This window comes from Vipera berus (genome assembly GCF_964194415.1).
Source record: "Vipera berus genome assembly, chromosome: 7".
Classification (NCBI taxonomy): Eukaryota; Metazoa; Chordata; class Lepidosauria; order Squamata; family Viperidae; genus Vipera; species Vipera berus.
In genome coordinates, this window is record NC_138209.1 from 45,477,547 (window position 1) to 45,504,435 (window position 26,889).

At 39.1% G+C, this 26,889-nt stretch overlaps 1 protein-coding gene across 1 annotated transcript in view; it reads right to left on the bottom strand.

The window, feature by feature from the left end:
• Window positions 1-322: 322 nt before the first annotated feature.
• Window positions 323-26,889, bottom strand: part of CYP4V2 (cytochrome P450 family 4 subfamily V member 2) — a 43,429-nt gene continuing 16,862 nt past the window's right edge. The window contains exons 5-11 of the mRNA XM_081332251.1: window positions 26,329-26,398; window positions 23,508-23,634; window positions 20,414-20,605; window positions 15,872-15,974; window positions 4,713-4,847; window positions 4,317-4,496; window positions 323-2,146 (exon numbers count right to left, since the gene is read on the bottom strand). Of these exons, the coding sequence (XP_081188377.1) occupies window positions 1,968-2,146; window positions 4,317-4,496; window positions 4,713-4,847; window positions 15,872-15,974; window positions 20,414-20,605; window positions 23,508-23,634; window positions 26,329-26,398 (986 nt within the window). The 3' untranslated portion in view covers window positions 323-1,967. The remainder of the gene's footprint in view (window positions 2,147-4,316; window positions 4,497-4,712; window positions 4,848-15,871; window positions 15,975-20,413; window positions 20,606-23,507; window positions 23,635-26,328; window positions 26,399-26,889) is intronic.

Genomic DNA, 26,889 nt, shown 5'->3' on the forward strand with positions numbered 1-26,889 from the left:
AGGAAGGCCTGGAGAAACGTTGTCCATGGGGTCGCGATGGGTCAGACACGACTTTGCAACTAACAACAACAAATTGCAATATTGGCTATTTTATTTTCAAGCTTTTTTAAGAATTTGCTTTTTTCATAGTTGCAGAATACCTTCATTGAACTATTGACTATGATCCCAAAATATTTTTCCTCTCTAGTTGCAGACAGTTCAGGCCCAATCAACACACAAAACTAAAATCTTTTTTTTTATTATTAAAGAGTTTTACAAAAAAAAATTTTTACAATACATATCCCCAAAACCCACCCGCCCCAAACCACCCCACTTCCCCCCCACTTCCCAGAGCTGAATACAGGGTTATAGATATAATAATCATATTCTAAGATTATCCATTATAAAATTAACCAAATTCATAATGTGCTTTAACTCCCCTTTAACATAGATACATTCAAATTATTAAAAACATAATTATAATAACTTAAACAAAAATATAATCAATACTAATACTAAAATTAATAACAATCTAAAATCTACTCATAAGCTAAATGGAACTTTTTAGTCCCATATTTATTTTGAATATAATCTATCCATCTCCTACAAACTGAAATATATCTTTCTTGCAAGTGATCCTTCAAATAAGCAGAAATCTTAGACATTTCTGCAAGATTCGATACCTTAAGTACCCATTCTTCTATAGTAGGCAAACTATCCTTCTTCCAATATTGTCCCACCACTAACCGTGCTGCTGTTATCAAGTTCAACATCAAATTGATTTCTTTAGTATCACAATCTACAACAATACCCAATAAAAACAATTGTGGAGAAAACTTTATCTTTCTCTTAAAAATCTTTTGAATGTTCCACCAAATTTTAATCCAAAAAGCTTTTATATTTCTACAAGTCCACCACATATGAAAATAAGTAGCATCTAAACTACCACATCTCCAGCATTTAGACTGTAGGTTAGGATACATGTTAGACAAGTTTTTGGGATCCAAATGCCATCTATAAAACATTTTATAAAAACAAAACTAAAATCTTTGACCCGAGTTAATTATTTTATACTTAGACTGAAGTTACTGACCACCAGGATCCACTACAATATTGTATTCATCCTCATTTAGAAATTGAAAGCAAGATTTTCTCTATGGCTTCAAAACCTTTACTAGATACTTTTGCACTAATGCAATGACTGATACATTGCATTAGTTTCATGAGTCATTCGGATCCTAAAGCTTTTCTTTTATTTTATTTTCACTGAATTTAGTGAGTTTAAAGACTTCTGGAACTCTTCAAAACTGATTTTAAATAGTATTATACATATAGTATTATTATCGATAGATCTACTATATAGAGAGATTTACTACATATATTATTGAGTGTGTGTGAATGTGTGCATGTGTGTGAGCATACATATTGGTACATACATGCACTCAAATATATATTATTTGATTAACAGTATTTGATTAATAGTATTATTCTTTATTGGTAGTATTATACAGTTTGTAGATTACTAGCTTGCTACTTACATCTAAGTCAAGATCATTTATTAACAAGTTAAAAGACATTGATTGCAGCAGAAATTCTTGAAGAACTCCATTTCTTATTTCACCCCAATGCAATTTCCAATTTATTCCTACTCTTTGCTTTCTTCATGACTCCTAATTTCAATCATGAACCTTTAATGAGAAATTTAATGAGCAGAACCAATGACCTAACATAGCAGTAGCAGGTTTAGCATAACATCCTTGATAATTGTTGTATTATTATACTATTATATAGCCCTATGTATATGATGCATTTTATTTTGCCTTGGTATGGTTATTTTGAGCATTGATCCACAATCACAAAACTCTTTGATTGTAATTGTTTTCTCAAAGCAAGTTACTTTCTTTATTGTCAGTCATCTTTATTGTGCATCCATCAAAATACATAGTTTTTATTGATGAAATGATCCAATGTACTACTCCTATAGTTTCTTATACTAGGAGCTTGGAGTTGGGTCTCTTTTTTAGCTGAATCCAGATGCCTTTGCTTGGACGAAGAATCAGTTCTGCAGCCATACCAACTTTGTCACATGTCTGCTTAGTTTCAATCCAAAAGTGTCGCAATATGGTTGCTAGAATGGTCTTTTCTTCTAGCAGGGCAAAGCGTTGACCTATATGAGTTTCAAAAATAATGGCATTAACTAAACTGTGATACTAAATATTTATTCTTTAGTGATAATAATTATTCAACGTAACTCAACAATAATCATGGTCTCAGATTCATTGACTAAGGCTGCAGCAATACATGAAACTCCAATAATGGCTCAGCCAAAACATCAGTGAGCGATATTAGGAGATGTATTCTAGCCTTATTAAGCAGCTAGCATAATTAAGCAGATGTCAAATCAAAGCCATCACATTGAGTAAAGCAACGTAATAGAATGTAGACTGTACTATAGGAAACACATTGAAAATAAATTTTATATTCTTTTAACATTCTCTTCAGCTGCCAATTTCTTCACTGTGGGACTTCTCAGAGGTTTGATATTCCATCATATTACTGAGTCTGTGAATCTTTGGGGTACACTACTGATTGCTTTCAAACACGTTGCAATTTTTTGAAATCACCAAACAGGTAAAATTATTAATGAGAATAATCTATGCACTTGGTTTTTCTCATTAACCATGGTTAAATTATAACGATTACCCCTATGTTAACATCATGAGCAATGAAGTTTGTTTGGTGATAAAGGCCTCTGCTCCATTTAAAGATACAGAAGAGAAGAAAGGAGCAATGAGTATATGAATCTTAATTTATAAAGAAATTATTCATATTGAAGGAAATTATAGATGCTGGTTCTATCTCAGCAATATAATGACTCAGACCTAATTTTTTTTCTAGTGCAAAATGCAAAAATTAGATTGTAATTACTAGTTTAATAAATAAATAAATATACTGAGTGTCTTTTTAATCTATATCTTATGGACATTTTTATCCTTATCACAAGCAGAGAAAATCATTATAATAATTGTAGGAATTAGAAGAAATCTATAAATTATCTTCTATCTCTGTTCAGTGCAGGATTCCATGAAACAGTGGCTTAGTCATGACCCCCAAGACTCATTGGAAAACCTCCAGTCCAGGAATGTCCAACACTGATCTAAGTAAATGCTCCACTATTTATCAAGTTCAACCATGTGGACATACCTCCATTGCCCTTTGACCTGTTTTCAACTTCTAAAGAAAACAATTCCCAAACATGTCAGCTTTTAGATATTTGTAGAGTGTTTTCATTTCTGGCCTTAGACTCCTCTTTTAGAAGTTAAATGTTAGCTTTCTTTTCATTATTCCCCATACAACTAGGTTCCAGATCCTTGTCATTATTTATTTGCTTTGGTTTTTTTTATAAATTTTATAAATAAAGCAACAAACATAGTTAATACTCCTTCCTCCCCTATTTTCCCCTGGGAGGTGGGTTGAGCTAAGAGAAAGTGACTGGCGAGACTAGAACTCAATTTCTAACCTAATGCTTTAACCCTAATAATCCTAGAAGCTGTCAGCTAAATTAACTATAGCTTCTCCATAATTCTTTTAAAGCATGATGCCTTGAGAGATCCTTCCTGAAACTTTCTTCCAAGAAACAGAGCGTGAATTGTGACACTTCTAGGAATTACTCCAAATGTTTATATTGCACTGGTGATACATTTGGAATATTACATCAATTCACCAAGATACAAAAAAGATGTTGAGACCCTAGAAAAAGTGCAGAAAAGAGGAACAAAGATGATAATGGGGTCTGGAGACTAAATGATACCATGAATGATTGATCAAATTAGGTTTGTCTTCTCTAACAAAGAGAAAGACTAGTGGTAATTTGATAGCAGTCTTCCAGTACTAGAGGGGCTGTCACAGAGAAGAGGGGATGGATACATTCTCCCAAACACCTGAGGGCAGGACAAATCACTGATGGAAGATCATTAAGGAGAGATCCAACCTAGAAGTAAGGAGAAATTTCTCGACAATAAGAACAATTGGACTGGCTTGCCTTTGAAATTGTGGGTGCTCCAACACTGGAAATTTCCAACAAGATACTGGACAGGCATTAATCTAGAATCTAGATGCTAGAATTAATCTAGAATATGTCTAGAATTAATCTGGACAGACATTGATCCAGAATTAATCTAGATTCCTGGTTGAGAAGGGGTTGGAGTAGAAGATCTCCAAGCTCCCTTTCTAATCTATGTTGTAAGGATTACTCTTCATTGGGGAAAAAACATCATTACAAGATATATCATTCTTTAGAGAACCAAGGGATACACAACTTTGTTCTGTGTACATACCAATGCAATTCCTGGGCCCAGCAGAAAAAGGGATATAAGAATATGGGTTTCGTCCAGCTGAATTCTCAGGAAAAAAGCGCTCTGGTCTGAATTCCTCTGGATCTGGGAAATTGTGAGGGTCTCTATGCAATGCATATGGCACAATTATGACATTGGTCCCTTTTGGTATCTTATATCCTCCTGCCAAAAAACAAATGTTTGTCATCCCAAGATAGCAATAGCACTTTACAGTCCTCTCTAAACTGATGAGAATTGAACTGCCGAAATGCTGGCAGTCGGCAGTCAGCAGAATTACTTTACAATACTGCATTCTAACCACTGTGCCATTATGGCTCTTAAAGTCGATAAAGTCCAATAGCATAAAACCTCTCCTTACAACCTGTTCGGACTACCTACTGATATGGCATTCCTCATTCAGAATACGGGCAAACAATGGAACAGAAGGGAAAAGACGAAGTGATTCTTTAATGGTACATTCCAGATATCGCAGTTTTTTCAGATCTTCCATTGTAATGTGACGGTCAGAATCACCTGACAAAAAAGCAAAAGTATGTTAGCTCAATAAGATAATCACTACAGAAGAGTTATTAACTCAGATAGAAAAACATTTCCATGCCTGTGGTAAAGCAGCTGTAGTTGCCAAAATGTGTTAGAACTGACTGGTAATGTCCTTACCAGAGAACACTGTCTGTGGCACAAGACTGGTCATCCAGTTTATGAATGAAAGCCTTGTTTAACCAGAATAAGGACTAGGAACTGGGCATGTCTACCTAATGAAGAGAAGTCAAGCTAGCAATATTTGAGGGGCTGTCACAGAGAAGAGGAGTCAACTTATTCCCCAAAGCACCTGAGGAGAAGTAATGAAGCGAAGCTCATCAAAGAATTTTCAGAATTGTACAGGGTATCTTCCTTGAGCAGGGAGCTGTAGTAGAAGACCTCCAAGGTCCCTTCCAACTCTTGTTATTCTGTATTTCTGTATCAAAGTCTATGGATCCGTCTAATGAAGAGGGTAGTCTACGGGAGGTTGGAATGTGAGAAAAATAAAATAGATGAAATGAAAGAAAGAAAAATAAATTAATTAAATTAAAAGAAGGGGAAAATATGTGATAGTTCTGATCAAAGGGAGTCTGTCTTGTGGAATAGAATCGATGAATGTATGTCAAAAAGAAAAGATATGGCCTTAATTATGAATGAAAGGGAAAAATCTATGATTTTGGTATAAGTTAATGTTATCTGGAATGTTGTGGATGTCTATTAAAATAGGAATTCATAAGCTGGTGACAGTCTCACCTAGGAAATGGTGATAGTGAAATAATAGATTTCAGGGAAAGTGCCTTAAGATAAAATAAGATAAAAGTGTCCAAGAAGGATGAGAAATTCTATTAAATGAGCAAAGTTGCAAACAATTCCCACAAGGAATGTAAAGAGACCAGTTGTATAAAACACTGAAGAGGAAATGAGATGAAACATAACTAAAGAAAAATACAGATTAGTTTCTAGAAATCATAAGAACTCTGTCAGAATGGCTAAAGTTCAAAACAAGCTGATGTTTGTGAGATACCCAAAACAGCAAAAAAAAAGTTCTTTGATATGCTAGAAATAAAAGGAAAGGAAAAGAGACTGTAGGTCCATCAAGAGGAGAAAGTGTTGAAGCAGTGATGGGTGAAAGTGAGAAACAAAATGTCTTGACTCTTTGTTTGCAACTGTCTTTGGAGCCCTGGTTAGTCATTGCTATGCCACTGGGAAACAAGGAACGGCAACTCAGGATAGACTAGAGGATAAACTTAGCTCATTTAATTAAATTCACATTTCCAAAGTAAGATGGAGCATCTCTCAAGGAACTAGTGAATGATCACAGATCTATTCCTAATAATCTTTGAGAATACCTGGAGGACTGTGAAGGCCCAAAAGTCTAGAGGAGAACAAATGCCATTCCTTTCTTCAAAAAGGAGAAGACAGAGGAACTGGGAAATTACAGAGTTTGACATCTACATTGGGCAATGTCCTCAAAGAGATTACCAACATCATGTTTCTGAGACCTTATATAGGCAACTAAAATTAACAGGAACCAGTATGGGTTTGTTACAAATAAACAATGCCAGGCTAACATTATCTGCTTCTTTTGATAGAGTTGCTAGCCTAATAGATTAAGAACTGTCACAAACCTAGAACTCAACAAAGATTTTGACTGGATGTCCCACTATATTCTCCTTCATAAAGTAGTAATATATTGGACTGTCCTTTCCAACTCTATGATTCTATGACACTACATAGGTTTTGGGGCCAGTTGTCCTAGAATGAATGAGAATAGTTTGGTAAATATCTTCTTAGAAAAAGATCTTTTGCTTTGATTGTAGAGCTGGAGCACAAATCTATTGAAGTTCATTCTTTTTATAGTAGACAACTCATGCCCTGCTGGGTCATCATTTCAGAGATATTTCCTTACCTAAACAGAGAAACAAGGGTGGGTAAAAGAGCAGTGGAAGAAGAAGCAACATCTCACTTCCCACCAGCTTCCCTATTGAGTTTCCTTGTGGGAATCTGACAGGAAACACCAGAATTCTTCCATTCTTCCTTCATTCCTTCATTCCTCTCTCCCTCCCTTCTTACTGTCTTTACCTTTCTTCCTTCCTTCCCTCCACTCCCCGCTTTCCCTCGCTTTCCAGCAGGCAGGTAAGCGGTTGCAGTTAATTGGGGAAGAGAATGAGGAATTGCAAGACTGGCTGAGAAACTGCCACTAAATTGAAAATAAAGTTCATGTGACTATGGCAGCCAGTAGCATTGAAGCTACCAAAACATTTCCAGATTTCATTTCGTCAGGAGTCATGGATCTCAGATTTCGGACAGATTCTTTAAGTTAACCTACTTGAGGTATCTTGGTTCAAAAAATGTTGCCCTATGATGCACAATTTCACCCAGTTAAAACTCATGACAACATGAGTTTTAGTAGTATATAGATTATAGAGTTAAATACTGATTGCTAAATATGACAAGACTATCATCAGGGTAAAGCATGTGTGGAAATCAATATAATGCTTAGTGAATAATTCAGCATTAAGCAGAAAGTAATACAAGGATAAGTAATGTTCCACTGACTGTTTAGTGTATTTAAATTTGAAGTTGGGGACATGAATATTTGTGCATTTTTGTTGCAGATAATACTGTATCGCTGGCCAATGTTTTGCAGCAAATTTTATATAGATTATGTGTTTTGACAAGGAATTTGTATCTGAAAAGTAATGTATCAAAAGACAATTGGTTGTGTTTGACGGAGAAAATGGATGATTGAAACTTAGACCTAGAAAGTAAAAAAATAGAGTAAATAGATGAATTTCTGTACTTTGATAGAACATTAACTAAAGATTAGATAAAATCTTTAGGAAATCGTTTCTAAAGGTGGGGAAATATGGTCTAAAGAATAGGCGTTTGTGAAAAGAAGTTAAATGACTTCATACAACTGTGTCTGCCTCCTCATTTAAACCTTTTGTTTAAAGAACAAAAAACAATGTAGAAATGGCACAGAAGTGGTTGAAACAAGGATGATTGTTAGGTAAACTGGAATTAGCTGTATTTCTTTTTCATATTTTTTAATGTCTTGCTACTCTATTTCTTGCTCTTTTTCTGTGCTTTACAATGCTGCTCATCCCCCAAAAAACACATGATGTATGTACAATATCAACTTCAAACCTCAACTTTTTACTTTTACAAAATAATATAAACTAGCCATTTCAATAACTTCAAATCTATTTTGATTTGTGGTAAAGTCCACAATCAAAATTTCATTTTTTTTCCACCTCAAGCACAAAATCTAGAAGCACCAGAACTCACCAGATTTGAAGGTCGCAATCTTTCAGATTGCTACAGACTCCCCCACAGTTAAATGTTTTAGAAAGTTTTCAAAGGCAGAAGAAGCCTCTCTGGAGAAAAGGGAAGTTCTGGAAATTAACCCTTTTGCTCCCCTGGACAGTTGGGCGCTCTCAGACAGCTTCTGGAAGAAGAAGTGATCTGGTGAGTCTCTAGCTGGGGGCTGGGCAACCAAAACACAAGTTCACTGTGGAGGAGTCAGCCATTTTGATATGGACATAAAAGTCTGTCTCCGCATCTTAGACACTAGTTTCTGTATATTTACCTTTTCTGTTTAAAAGAGGCTTGCTCTGGTTGCAACCTGCCTTTTCTTTTTTGTGGAATCATCCTCTTTTCTCTGGTTTTGGGATTCAATAGGGCAAGGGAGATGCTTGAATATCTGAGCCAAACTAAAGAAGCTTGTGAACATATTTTGAAACTTTGGATTTAAAAAAACTCTTGGAGAAGTTGTTGTGTAGTGAGTTCTTTGGAGGCAGAGGGCAAGATGAGAGGTTTCAAGCAGGAACATTTCTTTATTGAGGCAAACAAGAACAGAACTGAATCAGAGGCTTCTGTGCAGCTACTTATATGGTTGGCCACTAGGTGGCAGCCAATAAGTTTAAAGGAACCCATTCCCACCCCAAATCATCTAATGATCTTCTTGGAGACTGCATGACTGGCTAGTCAGCGACCATTACACAGACACCTCAACTGAGCAACTTTAAGCAGCATTCAAAAGACATGTGAAAGCAGTTCGAGTAAAATCCCAATACATTACACCCCTCCCCCCTAGAATGTACACACATTCTTAATATTATTTGAGAATAAAATCTTGCAAATATGGTGGTGGTCTGTGCAACCTTGCAGACTGCCTGGGGGATCCAGGCAACTCCCGGTCCACCAGCTTGCCCGCCAGGCTGGGTAGACCAGGACTCATGAGTTCATGAGAGTCTGATTGACTCGAATCCCTTTGGCTGGCCATTCCAGGTCGGCCCAGACCAAAGTCCAAGGAAGAAGCAGAGTTAGCACAGTGGCTATCTTGTTCGGGTTGAGTTTCCCTGGCTTTGCCCATCTACAACCACCTCCCTGTTGTACTGACTGGTTGAGTCCTTAGAGCGTGTGAACTGCCCTGCTTGGCTGCCAGTTTCTGGCTTTATTTGTGGACCTGCCATGAGGTCTTTGCTTAGTGGCCGTTCTGCAAAATGCTTCCACAGCTGATCAATATGGCAGCGAACGACTCATCCCCCATCCAGAGCCACCTCATAGGAAAGTGGTCCCGAAATTTTGACAATTTTACCCGGCACCCACAAGTTCCCATGCCCATAGTTTCAGGCCCACACCCCATCACCCACTTGCAACCCCCTTGGAGCCTTTGGGCGAGAGGTGTCTGCTGCCACCCGGTCAGGATGCAACCTGTCCAGCTTTGTGATGAGCCTTCTTCCCCAGCAAAGCTCTGCTGGGCTCTTGCCTGTTGCTGTACAAGGAGTAGTGTGTTGGCAAAGCAAGAAATCAGCCAGCCTATGATGCCAATCTCCGGTCACTATGCGCTTGAGTGACGCCTTTGTTGTGCGTACCATGCGTTCGGCCTGTTACACTTATTTCTTTTTAATTTAAGGCCTGCTTTGCAGAAACGTTGAAGGACAGCTTTGACCCTCCTTGCAAGCACCTCAGTGGACTCACCGGCAATGAGCACATCATTGAAGTAGGGGCAAACCCCTGGATTGCCCTTGTATGCTTGGAAAATTCCTAGGGCCATGCTAACCCCGAAGTGAAGGCGTTTGACTTTAAAAGCCCCCCTGTGCATTACAATCGTTTGTGCAGCTGCTGTGGCCTCGTCCACAGGTAACTGCTGATAGGCCTGTGCCAAATCTAATTTAGCAAACACAGTGCCCCCTTGCAGCGATGCCAAGATGTGGCTGACGACTGGCACCGGGTACACATGCTGCTGTAGTGCCCTATTTATAGTGCATTTGTAATCAGCACAAATTCTGACCTCCCCGTTGGCCTTAAGTGGCATTACAATTGGTTTTTCCCATTCACCCCATCTACAGGCTGTAGTACCCCCTGGCTGACTAGCTTGTCCAGCTCTGCATCAATTTTATGTTTAAGCAGAAATGGCACTCTGCAGGGTTTGATCCTAATAGGCATTATGTCATGATCAAGTTTAAAGGCTATCGGAGGGCCCTTGTACTCTCCCAGGCTTATGTCAAAAACATCTGTGAACTCCTTGCATACTGACGCCAAGTTCGCCGCTTGTGTCTGGTGGATTCCGGTGACTTGGATGCCCAGAGCATCAAACCAATCAAGCCCAATTAAGCTTGTTCTCTGGGCCCCCCCACAATCACATCCAGGGCCCCCAAAAGCCCCTTAAACTTGATGGCCAAGATGGCCTCACCTTTGACGGCAACTCGGGAGTTTTGGAAGTCAGTCAGAATGATGTCGGATGGCCTAAGCTTGGCCCACCTCTTGCTACGGTTGCAGACGAACCAGAAAGTCTCCAGGGAAATGATGGACACTGCAGAACCCGTGTCCAGTTCCATCCTGCAAGGGACGCCTTGCAGCTCGACTTAAAGCTGAAGTTTGGGCTTAAGGGGAAGGAAAGCTCCTGTGCAGCAAACACTCCGACGGCTGGAGCAAAACCCTACACTATGCTGCCCTGGGGCCCTGGTACCTCTCCTGATCAGAATGTCTGATTGGCGATCCTTCTGGTGACCTCTGCAGACTGACGTGATATGGCTGGTTTTCCTGCAGGCCCGACACGTGGCTGTCTAGAATCTGCAGTCTGCTCATTGGTGGCAGCCACCACAGCCCAAACACCGAGGGAAGGGAGCTTGTAAGGGGGCTTCAGTTCCTTGTTGTGGTGCCATAGGATCTTGTCAACTTTGTGGTCAGAGTCAATGTCTTCTGGAAATTTGGCATCCTCGTGGTGGACGGCCTCCTCGTGCTGAGTGCTTTTGGCAGGCTGCATGGCCTTTACGGCTCTGCCGCCAGCTTCGTCCGCCATGACTTCTTTTAAGGCTTCCTGGAGCAAGAGAGTCTCTTTTGCAAAAAGTTTCTGTTGCAGCTCTCTGCTCCGTAGTCCACAGACAATTCGGTCTCAAAGCCTTTCTTCTAAAACTGAAAATTGGCACAGGCACGAAGCTTGCCTCAATGCCGCAATGAATTCTGTGGCCGTCTCTCTGGGTTGTTGAACTCATTGTTCAAAGGCATGCCTCCACACGATCACCGACAGCTTGGGCTGGAAATGGTCGCTGAGCCATTTCTTCTTCCGTGAAAGTAACTGTGCCAGTGTGACTAAGTTCTCCACAATGTCAAATGTTGCAGGCCCACAGACACAGAGGAGTGTTGCGGCCTTCAGGCCGTCTTCAGCTACTTGGTTGGCGCGGAGGTAGTTTTCTACTCTTGAGATGTAGGATGACCATCTCTCTGGGTAACATCAAATTCCTCAAGCTTTCTGACTTTCGCCATCTTCGGGAAGTCTTCGTGGCTCTGGTCTCTCGTTGCTTCATCCTACTTCTTCTGTAGGCCCTGGAACTAGTCCACAGGGTGGGGTGGTTGCTAGCGTGGCTTGCTAGGCCGACGGAGGGGGGAAACACATTCCCTGCCAGGCGCTTTGCTGGCCTCACCCCCTAGTGACTTTCAGCTCTTCTGACGAAGCAAGATCCCACCTTCTTCGCCAGTGTTGTGTAGTGAGTTCTTTGGAGGCAGAGGGCAAGACGAGAGGTTTCAAACAGGAACATTTCTTTATTGAGGCAAACAAGAACAGAACTGAATCAGAGGCTTCTGTGCAGCTATTTATACAATTGGCCACTAGGTGGCAGCCAATAGGTTTAAAGGAACCCATTCCTGCCCCAAATCATCCAATGATCTTCTTGGAGACTGCATGACTGGCTAGTCAGCGACTGTTACACAGACACCTCAATTGAGCAACCTTTAGCAGCATTCAAAAGACACGTGAAAGCAGTTTGAGTAAAATCGCAATACATTACAGAAGTCCTTTTCTAACAGAGTCTGCCCTGAGTCTTTGGAGAAGGGCGGGATATAAATGGAATTAAAATAAATAAATAAATAAATAACTCTTTCTTATCTCTAAATTAAACCTTCTCTGAATGGTGTTTTGTTTGACTGGAAGGAGGGGGAGAAATAGTTTTGATTTCACTTCTCACCACTGTTTGCTCTAGTAGCAGACAGACTGTTCTTATTGTAGTGGTACAGTTTGACCACATGAGGGAGCCAAAGACCATAGAATGATGGTGACCCGCAAAAGAACAGAGAAGATATGGAATATTTTAGATCTTTTATGGATTATACAGCCAAAACACATGAGGCTATACAGGCTGTAAGGGCTATACAGGCAATGGGAACTAAGCTTGAATCAAAAATTGATACATTGGTAAAGGAACTTTGTGATGAGATACAAGGTTTGAGGGGAGATATCGAACAGGTGAAGGCCCGGTCTGAAATTTAGAAGACAAAGTTGGTAAACAGGATATTCTTTTGGAAACTGAAGCAAATAAGAGAATTCTCCTGGAAATTCATGCTAAGGAATTTCAGTTAAGATCCAGAGCAATTCGTGAACAACCTGGAGAGAATATCAGAGCAAGCATGATTAAAGCTTTGGCTGTATTAATAGATTGTGACAAAAAAAGTCTTGATTTGGATATAGACAAGGTGTATCGATTGAATTCGAGATTTGCTGCTATGAAAAAATTGCCAAGGAAAGTTTTGGTTCACTTTGGGAGAAAAACAACAAGAGACCGCATTCTGAATTGTCATTTCAAAGTAAAATTACGAATGGAAAATGTAGACATAAATATTTTGAAGGAAATTCCCATAAGAATTTTGCAAAAAAAAGAAAGCCTATTTATTCTTTACAGATATTCTGAAGATGAGAAAAATTCCCTTTCATTGGGATAAACTTAAGGGGGTGACACATACTGGGAACAAAGATTTCAACTAAACTCCATAGATAAAGCTAAGGCGTTTTTGAGCAGACATAAATTAATTACAGAATTAGGTAAAGAGATGGAGATGGGTAAGTCTTTGGAAGCAGACCACATCGAAAAACAGACATTGAAGAAGAGATGACTGAGGTGTCTATATAGGAATCTGATGTTTCATTTAAAGATGGAAAGTAAACTAATTACATGGAATATCAATGGGGCTAATGCCCCATTTAATGTAAAAAAGTATTTCATTATTTGAGAAGACTTGATGCTGATATAATCTGTCTTCAAGAAACACATATTAAAAAAGACAACAAATACCTAACAAATAAAAGACTAGAGGAGGAATAATGTGAGAATGGTTTTGAATATTATTAAATACCTACAATACCACAATGAACAACAGGCAGCTCTAATATTCCTAGTCTTTATGTTTAAAGTTCTACAAGAAATGGACTTTGGGGGGAAATTTATTCAAGGGGTTAAAGCTATTTATACATTACAGCAAGCAAATTTTTTTTATTAATGGCAATCTAACTAACTCATGTGAAATCTGAAAAGGTAGAAGACAAGGATGTCCACTGTCTCCACTGTTGTTTATCTTGGTGCTGGAAGTCCTGAATAGAGATATCAGGCAAGGCAAAAAAATAAAAGGTATAAATGTTAAGAAGGAAGTTTATAAATTGAGGGCCTTTGCTGATGATTTGGTGATATTTCTGTAAGACCCCAAAAATAACATAGAATGTTTGATGAGGAAAATAAATAAGTTTGGGTCCTTAGCCGGTTTTAAAATTAATAAGCAGAAAACATCAATGTTGATTAAGAATATAACTGCACAGGATGGTGATATATTGACTAAAAAGTTGGGTTTTAGGGTTGAGAAAAAGGTGAAATATTTGGGGGTTACATTATGAAATTCAAATATAAACTTATTTAAAAATAACCATGTGCCACTCTGGAATGGTATCAAAAGACATTTATTAAGATGGGACAAATTGCATTTATCATTATTCGGTAGAATTTCTGTAATTAAAGATGAATGTTTTACCAAAGATGCTCTTCCTGTTTCAAACATTACCAATACTTGCAACTGATACTCCATTTAAACAATGGCAAAGGGATATCTCTAAGTTTATATGGCAGGGGAAAAAACCAAGAATTAGATATAAATTATTGCAAGATGCTAAGGAAAGAGGGGGGTTTGGGTTTACCCGATTTGAAACTGTATTTTGATGCTTGTTGTTTGGTTTGGCTAAAAGAATGGGTGAACCTTCAGAAAGAGAGGTTAGTGGACCTAGAAGGCCATGAAGTAAGGTTTGGTTGGCACGGCTGTCTGTGGTATGACAAAGTTAATGTTGATTTTAATAATCATTTTACCAGGCATGCCATTTTGAGAGTTGGATTAAATATAAAACAAAGTTCTCTATGAAGATGCCACTTTGGGTTTCCCCGCAAGAAGCCTTTTTTAGAAAAGAGATGGTGATGAGGCCAAATTGGTGGACATTGTAAAATAATATCTTTCAACCTGGGTGAGCCTGCCCTCAAATCCAAGGAGGAGTTAAAATCAGAAAGTCATGTCTGCCATTGGTTTACATATAAGCAATTGAAAGAAAAATTCAAGTTAGATAAAAAGAATCATGGTTTTAATTCTGTTAAAAATGAATTGGAGAGTCTACTGTGCAGTAGTGATGACCATATTATTGTTAAAGTTTACAAAATATTATTGAATTTAAATCTGGAAATTGAACAAGTAAAACATTGTATGATTCAGTGGGCAAGGAGTTTTGGGTATAATATAATGCTTGAACAATGGGAAAATATGTGGAATAAAGGATTAAAATTTACATTAAATTATAATCTAAAAGAAAACTTTTACAAGATGATGTACTGTTGGTACTTAACACCAGACAAGTTATCAAAAATGTATAAAGGTATTTCAAATGCATATTGGAAATGTAAAGGCAAAGAGGGGACGTTTTACCATTTATGGTGGACATGTGATAAAGCAAGAAAATATTAGAGTAGGATTCATATGTTAATACAGAAAATTCTTAAACTAAATATAGAAAGAAAATCAGAAACTTTTCTCTTGGGGGCTAATGGATAAAGACCTGGAAAAAAAATATGGAACTTTGATGTTACATATGTTGACAGCAGCAAGATTACTCTACGCTCAAAAATGGAAGTCTACATTGATTCCTACAACAAAGGAATCGTTACAAAAACTGATGCAGCTAGCAGAAATAGCTGAACTGACTGTATTAATTAAAGAAAAAAATACAAACACTTTTATTGCCACATGTATGTACAGTGTTTTGGATCTACCAAGGAATAGAAATTTTGATTTAATATCTCAAAATATTTTCCAAACCAATTTTGACTGAACTGTAGCTTCAAAAATCAGGACATGAACATCTTAATAACAGATTTCCACCAGCATAAAAATGTAACATAATTATAATACAGCCTATGATTCTTCTAGCATTTTCTAAGGCCTCACAGACTAGTAAATTAATATTTGGGTGGTTTTTTGTGGTTATTGTTAATAAGGAAACTGGTTAACTTTTTTACAGATGCTCCTCTTAAAGAAAAACAGTGAAACTCAACTTAATGGGCAGATTTATGAATGATCAAGATTAATTTTCAAATGTCAGTGAGTTCCTTATTCCTCTGGATATAATATTTCTGACTGCTTACACAAAATCTATATGAATTCTGTTCTACCTCAAAATTATACTAAAATGCTCAAAAGAAATAAACATTTACCAAAAACTTCATCCAGTTCATTTTGAACTTTTCTTTGGATTTCTGAATGACTTGCAAGTAAGTAAATAGCCCAGCTCAAGGCAGAAGCGGTGGTATCATGACCCTAGGAGGAGAAATTTCAAACTATAAACCTTTATTACATATTTCTTAACTTGGCATTTTGTCATTGAGTTATAATACAATTAGCAACTGCAAACAATAATAGGTTGGCAATTATGGAAGTTGTCACTCTGATACATCTCAATATCATTAGGCCAAGGAAGTCTGCATAATTGTATGCCAACTGAGGTAGTTCAGCTAAAATCAGGCACACAATTATCTCCCTGAAATCAACAGGCATCACAATACTTATCTTTGGCAGGTTCACAGCAATAGCAATCTTGGAAGGACGACATGAAATTACAATACAAAAAGCAATTATGAAAGGAACTTTGATTCAGCAGCCAAGTGCCAAAATTTAAAGGGGGCGAAAAAGACAGATAGCTTGATTAAAAGAAATGTGTTTTGACTATTTAATATATATTTGTCCACTAATGGACAACTGAACATTAAGGCTGATCTCATGAAAGACTTGCAGATAGCTGTTATATTTGCTTCCCAAGATGCTCAAAGCATTCATCTACAATATAATGTGAAGCATTGTACAACCTTATCAGGTATGGGGCAACCTGGAACAAGATCTTATTTTTTTATTTTATTTTTATTTATTTTATTTTTGCTGACAGGAGAAAGAAGGAAGCAAGTGGAGTTCCTGTGTTTGCATGTAACTGTCAAACACAGGAACTCCTACATGCTTCATAAAACAACAAAACATACGAAGAGAGAACAATCTTAGGTGAAGGCTGCAGTTAAATTTTTTGGGAGAGATTGAAAGTGAGGTAAAAAGACAAAGAGGGGAAGCTGAGTCTATTCTTAACAAAGATTTTGGAGCTTTGCTTAATTGATTCTTCCTGACATGGAAAAATTAATAGTTGCTTTTTCAACTAAATAAAAAGACATGGGTACATGGTATACTGACAAATAGTTACCAATTATGGTTGGAAGAAGTCCAGGAACTACCAAATAGAAACTTAATGGGGGTGGGGGGCACAGACACAACTCTAGGGCTCAGGTTTCAACCTTTAAAATTATCTCTTCCAGGTCTTTATTATTGTCGTCAAAGTCCTCAACCATAATAGGTGTGCCAGGTGGCTGTGACAGAAATAAGTGCCATATAATGAGTCTCCCTTCTGGGGAACTTCCTTCCTACAGAGACTTAAAAGCCTAGTTAAAGCCTTATTCTTCCAGTAGGTGTATAATCTGAAATTTATTAATCTTAATCACATAATATTATGTGGATTTTTAAAAAAAACTTCTCTAAAATATTAGCTGCTATAAGGAAGTTTGCTAATATGGCAATATGTAAAATAAACATAGTAATTTGTGGTTCCTATCTGCAAAAAAAGAAGATGTGGTTCCCATCTTCAAAAACAAGGGGGGGGGGGAAACAGACCCAGGAAACTACAGTCCAATCAGCCTAACATTAATACCTGGGAAGATACTGGAAAAGATAATAAAAAAACAGATCTGTGAAAAACTAGAAACAAATAAATTTATAACTAGTAGCAGCGTGGGTTTGTTAAAAACAGATCTTGCCAAAACAATCTTATCTGGACCCGTACCAGTCCGGTTTCAGGCCCGGTTACAGCACAGAAACGGCATTGGTCACACTGGCAGATGATCTCTGGCGGGCCCAGGACAGGGGTTGCTCCTCTGTCCTGGTCCTACTTGACCTCTCAGCGGCTTTTGATACCATCGACCATGGTATCCTGCTGCGATGGCTTGAGGGGTTAGGAGTGGGAGGCACTGTTTTACAGTGGTTCTCCTCCTACTTCTCGCGCCGTTCACAGTTTGTATTGGCAAGGGGGCAGAGATCTACCCCGAGGCCCCTTTCTTGCGGGGTACCTCAGGGGTCGGTTCTCTCCCCCCTCCTGTTTAACATCTATATGAAGACACTGGGTGAGATCATCCGTGGCTTTGGGGTGAGGTATCACCAATATGCGGATGATACCCAGTTGTTCATCTCCACCCCAAGCCAACCCGATGATGCCCTTGACGTGATGTCCCGGTGCCTGGAGGCAGTGCGGGTCTGGATGGGAAGGAACAGGCTCAGGCTGAACCCCTCCAGGACCGAGTGGCTGTGGATACCGGCATCTTGTATTGTCCAACATGTTCCATCTCTTTTGATGGGGGGTGAGGTACTGCCCCCCTCAGAAAGGGCCCGCAACTTAGGTGTCCACCTGGATTCACGGCTTAACTTGGAAGACCATCTAACTGCTGTGACCAGGTGGGCCTTTGCACAGGTTCGCCTGGTGCACCAGTTGCGCCCCTTTTTGGACCGAGATGCCCTATGCACGGTCACCCATGCCCTTGTCACTTCTCGCCTGGATTACTGTAATGCTCTCTACATGGGGCTGCCCTTGAAGTGCACCTGGAGGCTTCAGCTGGTGCAAAATGCGGCCGCGTGGGTGCTTATGGGAGGATCTCAATACTCCCATGTTACACCACTCCTGCGTGAGCTGCATTGGCTTCCGGTTGCCCTCCGGGTGCGATTCAAGGTGCTGGTAATTACCTTTAAAGCCCTACATGGCCTAGGCCCAGGGTACTTGCGAGACCACCTGCTGCCATTGTCAACCTCCCTTCACCCAGTTCTCTCCCACAGAGTCGGCCTCCTCAGGGTTCCATTGGCTAGGCAATGCCGGCTGGCGACCCCCAGGGGGAGAGCCTTCTCTGTGGGTGCGCCAACCCTCTGGAATGATCTGCCTCCGGAGCTGCGGACAGCCCCTGACCTTCGGCCTTTCTGCTGTGACCTGAAGACATGGATGTTCCAACAAGCGGGCCTGGACTGACTATGGTTTTAAATTTGGCTTTTATTCGGTTAAATTGTCATTTATTTATTACATCCATTGTTTAATTCTTTTTTAAATTTTGTACTTTATGTTTTTAATTTTTTATTGTTGTGAGCCACCCTGAGTCCTTGGGGAGAAGGGCGGCATATAAATTTAATAAAATCTAAATCCAAATCAAATCTAAATTTCATTCTTAGACAAAAGGATCAAATTATAGATCACTGAAAAACTGAGGACATAGTATATTTAGACATCAAGCAAGGCATTTGACAAAGTAGATCACAGCCTGCTACTTGGTAAGCTAGAAAAATGTGGGATAGATACCAGATGGATTTGTAACTGGCTAACAACCCGTACTCAATGAGTCATCCTTAATGATACTATATCTACATGGAGGGAAGTAAGCAGTGGGGTACCACAAGGTTCTGTCCTAGGCCAAGTACTCTTCAATATCTTCATTAGATGAGGGAATAGAAGGGGAACTCATCAAATTTGCAGATGATGCTAAGCTGGCAGAAACTGCCAACACCCCAGAAGACAAGCTCAGGATCCAAAAAGATCTTGACAGACTTGAACAATGTGCCCTATCAACAAAATAATATTTAATGTGGTAAAAAGCAAGGTTTTACATGTGGGCAGGAAAAAACCAAATGTACAAGTACAGATTATGCCAGGGGTCTTCAAACTTGGCCCTTTTATGACTTGTGGACTTCAACTCCCAGAATTCCTCAGCCTGGCATGCTGGCTGAGGAATTCTGGGAGTTGAAGTCCACAAGTCATAAAAGGGCCAAGTCTGAAGACCCCTGGATAAGGCGAAATCTGGCTCAAAAACAGTAACTGTGAGAGGGACCTTGGCGTCCTAGTGGACGATCACTTAAACATGAGCCAGCAGTATGTGGCCACAGCCAAAAAACCTAATGAGATCCTTGGTTGTATAAAAAGAGGCATAGAATCAAAATCACATGAAGTATTAGTACCGCTTTATAAAACCTTAGTAAGGCCACACCTGGAATACTACATCCAGTTTGGGTCACCACATTACAAAAAAGATGTTGAAACTTTGGGGGAAAAAAGTACAAAGAAGAGCTACTAAGATGATGAAAGGCCTGGAGACAAAAACATATGAAGATGCAGGATTTGGGTATGGCTAGTCTAGAGAAAAGGACTAGAGGAGACATGATAGCAGTATTCCAGTATTTGAGAGGCTGCCACAAGGAGGAAGGGGTCAATTTATTTTCTAAAGCACCAGAAGGCTAGATAAGAAACAATGGATGGAAACTAATCAAGGAGAGAAGCAACCTAGAATTAAGGAAATACTTCCTAACAGTGAGGACAATTAAACAGTGGAACAGCTTGCCTTCAGACATTGTGGGTGCTTCATCACTAGAGGTTTTTAAGCAAGGACTGGACAGCCACTTGTCTGAAATGTACCAGTATAGGGTCTCCTGTTTGAGCAGGGGGCTGGACTAGAAGATCCAAGGTCCTTTCCAGTGCTATTCTGAATGATTAAGTGTTAGCATATTACAACTGGTAGCCTAAGAAGAAAATAATTTATTATGATTTATAGTCTTAGAGAGGAAAGCAGTGTCATTCAAAAGAGAAATGATCTGATTTCCAATGGTCTCTTTGCAGTTGTGTTCTGATCATTCTATACCTCAAACATAAATGTATCCACTTCCTCTCGTATATCGATGTAACTTAACTTATTCCCATCTTCATCTCTGGCATTCAGAAGCATATCGAGGAAAGCCTTCCTCTCTTTGTTCTTTCTTAGGTAATTGCTGCTGGCAGCACCATTTTGATATTGCTCCTCTTGCTTTATTTTGCACGCTTTTTCTTCAATAACCTTAGATAGTGGAGAGAAAATACCATTTATTATATATTATTCAAGATATGCTATGTGCAGCACCATGCAAAAGTACAGGTAGTCCCCAACATACCACAATTGAGCCTAAAATTTTTGTTGTTAAGTGAGACAGTTATTAAGTGAACTTTGCCAATTTTATGATCTTTCTTACCATAGTTGTTAAGTGAATCACTGCAGTTGTTAAGTTAGTAACACTTTCTTAACAACTGCAATGAATCTGGCTTCCCCATTGACTTTGTTGTCAAAAGGTCACAAAAGGTGATCACCTGACCCTTAGGCACTACAACCATCATAAATGTGAGTCAGTTGCAAAGCATCTGATCACATAACAATGGAAATAAAAATGGTCATAGGTCACTTTCCTCAGTGCCACGGTCACTTTGAACAGTCATTAAATGAACTGTTGTAAGTTGAGGACTACCTGTAATGAGCAGTATCTGCCATTCCTTAAGAGAAGAATTATGCATACTGATGGTAAATAAAGGGAAAATGCAACCACCAGCTTTAGGCAGACCTAGATGGGCATTTCCTTCCTACTTAATATATAGGATCAGGATCAAGCTACAAATCAGGCAATTGTTCTGTGAAATCAATCTGAATAGAACAACAACTGGATCTCAAAGAACAGGACCCTTTGTTTCAGTCATCAGTATACTGAAAAACTCATAGAAGTTGGTACTGTAAGTTAAAAGTTAAAACAGTTTTAAAGGATTGGGAAGGACCTTAAGATGCTCACCAACCTCAAGGTTATATTCTATCTGTCTGTCTGTCTGTCTGTCTGTCTGTCTGTCTGTCTGTCTGTCTACAGTACCTACCTACCTACCTATCAACCTTTATCTACCAAATTTAGGGATATATCTAAATCTCTGAAGATTGTATGGAAATTCAGATTCCCTAAAATCTTATACCTGCTCAGTATTCAGACAAAAAGCTGAACTCAAAAATCAACCCTAAAATACTTGGTCATCAATGAAAGGGTAGACAAAGGGCTTTTATGAGTACTAGGAAAATACCCCAAATCCCCTATATACCCACATATAGAGACTTTTCTAGTGGCGACAGAGCAGTAATAGTACGTTTTAGATAGGCTAAATTACTGGTCCAAGAAGCTCTAGATTCAAACTGTGATACAACCACAAAGAACAATAGACATTTGATGATTTGGTCATTATTTCTTAAGCCTTCAGCTTCTATAAAGCTAAAATAGGAAACACATTTTAAAAAGATGTTTTACTGAAGTAACAGAAAAAAATACAACAAATCAGATGAAATGTTTCAAATACTGATGGTGTTTCACTGATAAAGGTTCATTCCTTCAAAGCTTTTCCCTCAAACCAACCCTCCCCACCTCATTCATAGTTTCTAAAAGCAAATGTGTTGCACTGCTGTGCTTTGCATAGGTTTTGGGATGTCTCTCAGTTACCTCAGAGAATATACTGCAAGGAGGTTGAGGGGTTGGTGAACTGGTGTAAGGAAAACAGCCTAGTTTTAAATACTGGAAAAACCAAAGAGATCATTGTCGATTTCAGAAAAGGCAGGCACAGCCACACTTCTCTGTGCATTAATGATTCATCTGTGGAGATGGTTACCAGCATCAAATTCCTGGGTGTGCAGCTAACGAGTAGACTGACTTGGTCGCTCAACAGTGAGAAACTGGTGAAGTGGCCACAGCAGCGCCTGCATTTTCTGCGTCACATGAGGAAAGCACATCTTCCTTCCCCTGTCCTGACCACTTTCTACAGGGGGACTATCGAGAACATCCTGTCATACAGCATCACAATCTGGTTTGGAAGCATCACTGCTTCTGACATGAAGGTGGTGCAGAGAGTGGTGAAGATGGCTGAAAAGATCATTGGCAGTTCCCTCCCTCCCATCCAGGACATAGCACAGAAGCATTGCTTGAGCAGGGTCCGTAAGATTATCTGGGACACTACACATCCTCTTCACAACCTGTTTTCCTTGTTACCTTCTGGGAGAAGGCTTCATGGTATCCGTAGAACATCCAGATTCAGCCATAGTTTCATTCCATACAGCATTAACCTTGTGAACTCTCAAGCTTTCTCCTTCCATTATATATTCAAGGTGGACGGTATTTAATATTTATTCGTTATGTATATGTAGGGGTGTGGGTCTATACATATGTTGTATATAGTATGTTTAGGTGTGTGTCATGTATGTGTTTCACTTTGAAATCAGGCAACTAAATTCATTTTTGATGTGCCCACAGTAAAAAAAATGACAATAAAGGTTATCTTGTCTTGTCTTGTCTTGTCTTACCTTACCTTACCTTACCTTACCTTACCTTACCTTACCTTACCTTATTGGGGTTGCTATTGGTGGAGCAGGGAGAGAAATCCCAGAAGTGACACATGTAGAGATGGAGGTCAAGGTTAAGGGGCCGTGTGCAGCAAACTGCCATGCCTCAGTATCTTGTTTACTTCATGTCTATGAGCTCACTCCAATTAGCACCACCAAGGACTAGCAGGAACCATCAAGATATGTGAGACTCTATCCTGGCTGGGATGTTCTTAAAGATTGACAAGGGAATATACCAATAACAATGCTGTTGCTGTGTGCTCTTTGCTGCTTGTTAAAACTGTAATAAAACTGTAATAAATAAACTCTGCGTAGGCAGACATTTTGGACACCCTGCGGTGACTGGTTTCTGAATCCCACAGACACAAACTAAGCTGCCTCTCTCAGGGAGAAGAAACATATAGTCTCCATGGTGAAAAGCTTCTCATCAAGATGAGATGAGGCCACGTCCCTCAGGCCTAATACTCAGATGAATGTCAAATATGAATCTAAAAGAAACATGACTGCAAAGCTGGACAGAAATAATTCCACAAGCTGTGACATGAAGAAGCATTTTGGAACTCACTTTATCTGTAAAGCTATGAAGCATCTTCAGGTTCATGTAATGTTGCTTTCCTTTTCCAGACATATTGTACAAAAGGTTGGACCAAAGCCATGGTGACTTCTGTCTGTGATGAATTAGATCACTCATGCTAGAGTAAAAAACAACAAAGTTATAATACTTTTGTAAAAAATTGTATCAACTGCATATTAACTATACTTTATTGTCAGTGACCAAAGTTGAATTAAATATTACAAAATAAAATTTATTGAAACACACACATCCACTAAATTACCAAATTACTAACATTGTTAAACCACCCATAATAAAACCAAAAGTAGTCATTATAGATGTGTTAGTGTATGGTATCAAAAATCAGGAGTTGGTTGCACTTTTTCAAACTAACAAGTTTTATTAAAAAGCACAAGCTTTCATGAACTCCAGTCACTTCATCGGATACATCATAAACTGATGAAATTAGAATAGGTAGGAAAGTGGGGAAAGACAAGATGGTTATGAAGATGCAGCTTGTGTGTGAGGCAGATTACAAGTACTGTATCAATTTAACAACTGCAGTGTTTTAAAACCCACTTTTAAAAAGACCTTCTAAGATACCCTGAAACCTTTGGATGTTTCACACTCTCTTGCTCAATTGTTTTAAGTGCTGCTTAAAACTAAGGCCACAGTGCAGAATATATGCACATCAGGTTTAAGATAATAATAATAATAATAATAATAATAATAATAATAATAATAATAATAATAATAATAATAATAATAATAATAATAATAAGAAGAAGAAGAAGAAGAAGAAGAAGAAGAAGAAGAAGAAGAAGAAGAAGAAGAAGTAGTAGTAGTAGTAGTAGTTGGAAGGGACCTTGGAGGTCATCTAGTCCAACCCCCTGCTAAGGCAGGAAACCCTATACCATTTCAGACAAATGGCTGTCCAGTCTCTTCTTAAAAACCTCCAGTGTTGGAGCATTCACCACTTCTGGAGGCAGGTTGTTCCATTGGTTAGTTGTTCTAACTGTCAGGAAGTTTCTCCTTAGTTCTAGGTTGCTTCTCTCCTTGACTAGTTTCCATCCATTGCTTCTTGTCTTGCTTTCAGGTGCTTTGGAGAATAGCTGGGCTCCCTCTTCTTTGTGGCAGCCCCTGAGATATTGGAACACTGCTATCATGTCACCCCTCACCCTTCTCTTCATTAAACTACACATACCCAATTCCAGCAACCATTCCCTATATGTTTTAGCCTCCAGTCCCCCAATCATCTTTGTTGCTCTTCTCTATACTCTTTCTAGAGTCTCGACATCTTTTTTACATCGTGGTGACCAAAACTGGATGCAGTATTCCAGGTGTGGCCTTACCAAGGCATTGTAAAGTGGTATTAGTACTTCACGTGATCTTGATTCTATTCCTCTGTTAATGCAGCCTAGCACTGTGTTGGCTTTTTTGGCAGCTGCAGCACACTGCTGGCTCATATTTAAGTGATTGTCCACTAGGACTCCGAGATCCCTCTCACAGTTACTACTATCGAGCAAGGTACCACTTATACTATACCTGTGCATTTGATTTTTCCTCCCTAAATGCAGAACCTTACTTTTTTCACAATTGAATTTCATTTTGTTAGATAGTGCCCAGTGTTCGAGTCTGTCCAGATCCTCCCGTATCTTAAGCCTATCTTCTGGAGTATTGGCTATTCGTGCCAGCTTGGTGTCATCTGCAAATTTGATGAGTTCCCCATCTATCCCCTCATCCAAATCGTTGATGAAGATGTTGAAGAGCACTGGGCCCAGAACAGAGCCCTGGGGCACCCCACTACACACTTCCTTCCATGTAGATGCAGTTCCATTGAGGACTACACGCTGAGTACGGCCTGTCAGCCAGCTATGAATCCATCTGGTGGTGATGCTATCTAACCCACATTTTTCTATCTTATCAAGTAGTAGGTTGTGATCTACTTTATCAAATGCCTTACTGAAATCCAAGTAAATTAAATCTACAGCATTCCTCTGGTCCACTAGTTTTGTCACTTGGTCAAAGAATGCAATAAGGTTTGTCTGGCATGATCTGTTTTTGACAAACCCATGTTGGCTTTTAGTGATAACTTTGTTCGCATCAAGGTGTTCGCTGATTTGTTGTTTAATTATCTTTTCCAGAATCTTCCCAGGTATTGAGGTCAGGGTGATAGGTCTGTAGTTTCCTGGATCTGTTTTTTTCTCTTTTTTGAACATGGGAACTACATCAGCTCTCTTCCAGTCTTCTGGTAGTTCCCCAGTGCTCCAGGATCGTTGAAAAATATAGTTCAGTGGTTCTGAGATCACGTCTGCCAGTTGTTGGGTTCTTTCTTCTTCTGAGGTTTTTCCTCCTCCTCCTCCAGATATTTTATTTCCAGGCTAAGTGCATGGAGAAATTGAGTTTGCTGGATATTTATATGTTGTAATGATATTACCTATCTCTGGTAATGAGACATTTTCAGAAGAGAAACAAAGTCAGGGAACAGTAAGAACTTTGCATGTAGTGTTTGTTATGTGATTGCATAGTGTACTATTTAGTTAAATGTTAAAAGACTAGAAGATAATGGACTAATCATGACTAACATTTAGCTGGCTTGGTCTTCTGTCATAATTTTGTTTTATAGCCACCAATTGTGCATTAGGCCATTTGACATATAGCTTGTTCAACAGGTTATAAAATGCTCAAGCAGTTTTGTCTCATTGTTGCATAATGTTGGAATAGGAGTTGTACAATCTGTATACGTAAACTAATTTGTCAGTCTGGGACTCACTAACTGGACTTCATTAATTTCTAACTGTCTATTGGAATATACCATCATCTTTATACTTACCTTTGGACAGCTTTGACATAATCTGAATTTTTGTTCTTTTGTGCACCAATATTTTTGCCCATAGCTGTTTCTAAAGAAAAAGAAATATGGCAGACTGTGGCCTAGTTCACATGCAAACAAACCCATAATACAGGTTGTCTAGTTTTGACTTGGTATCTCTTGTAAGTTCAAGCAATGAGTTCATAACCCTAAGAATTTTGATCTAGCATATTTAAGGACTCCTCCTCCTCCTGCCTTGTCGTGGCAAAGGGGCTTGTGTAATTCAATGAAGCTATGCAAAGGTCTACTATAGAGAGCGTCCTCTCGTATGGTATTGTGGTTTGGTATGCTGGTCTGACAGCCACGGATAGGAAGGTATTACAGAGGGTGGTGAGTACAGCACAAGACATTGTGGGCTGTCCCGACACCACTGGATGACATCGCCAGGGGTCCTTGCCTTGGAAGAGTGAGGAAAATTCTCAGGGATGACTCACACCCTGGATGGTATCTCTTTACTCTCCTACCATCAGGTAGGAGATATAGGAGTATAGCCAGCCGCACCAACAGGCTGAAAAACAGCTT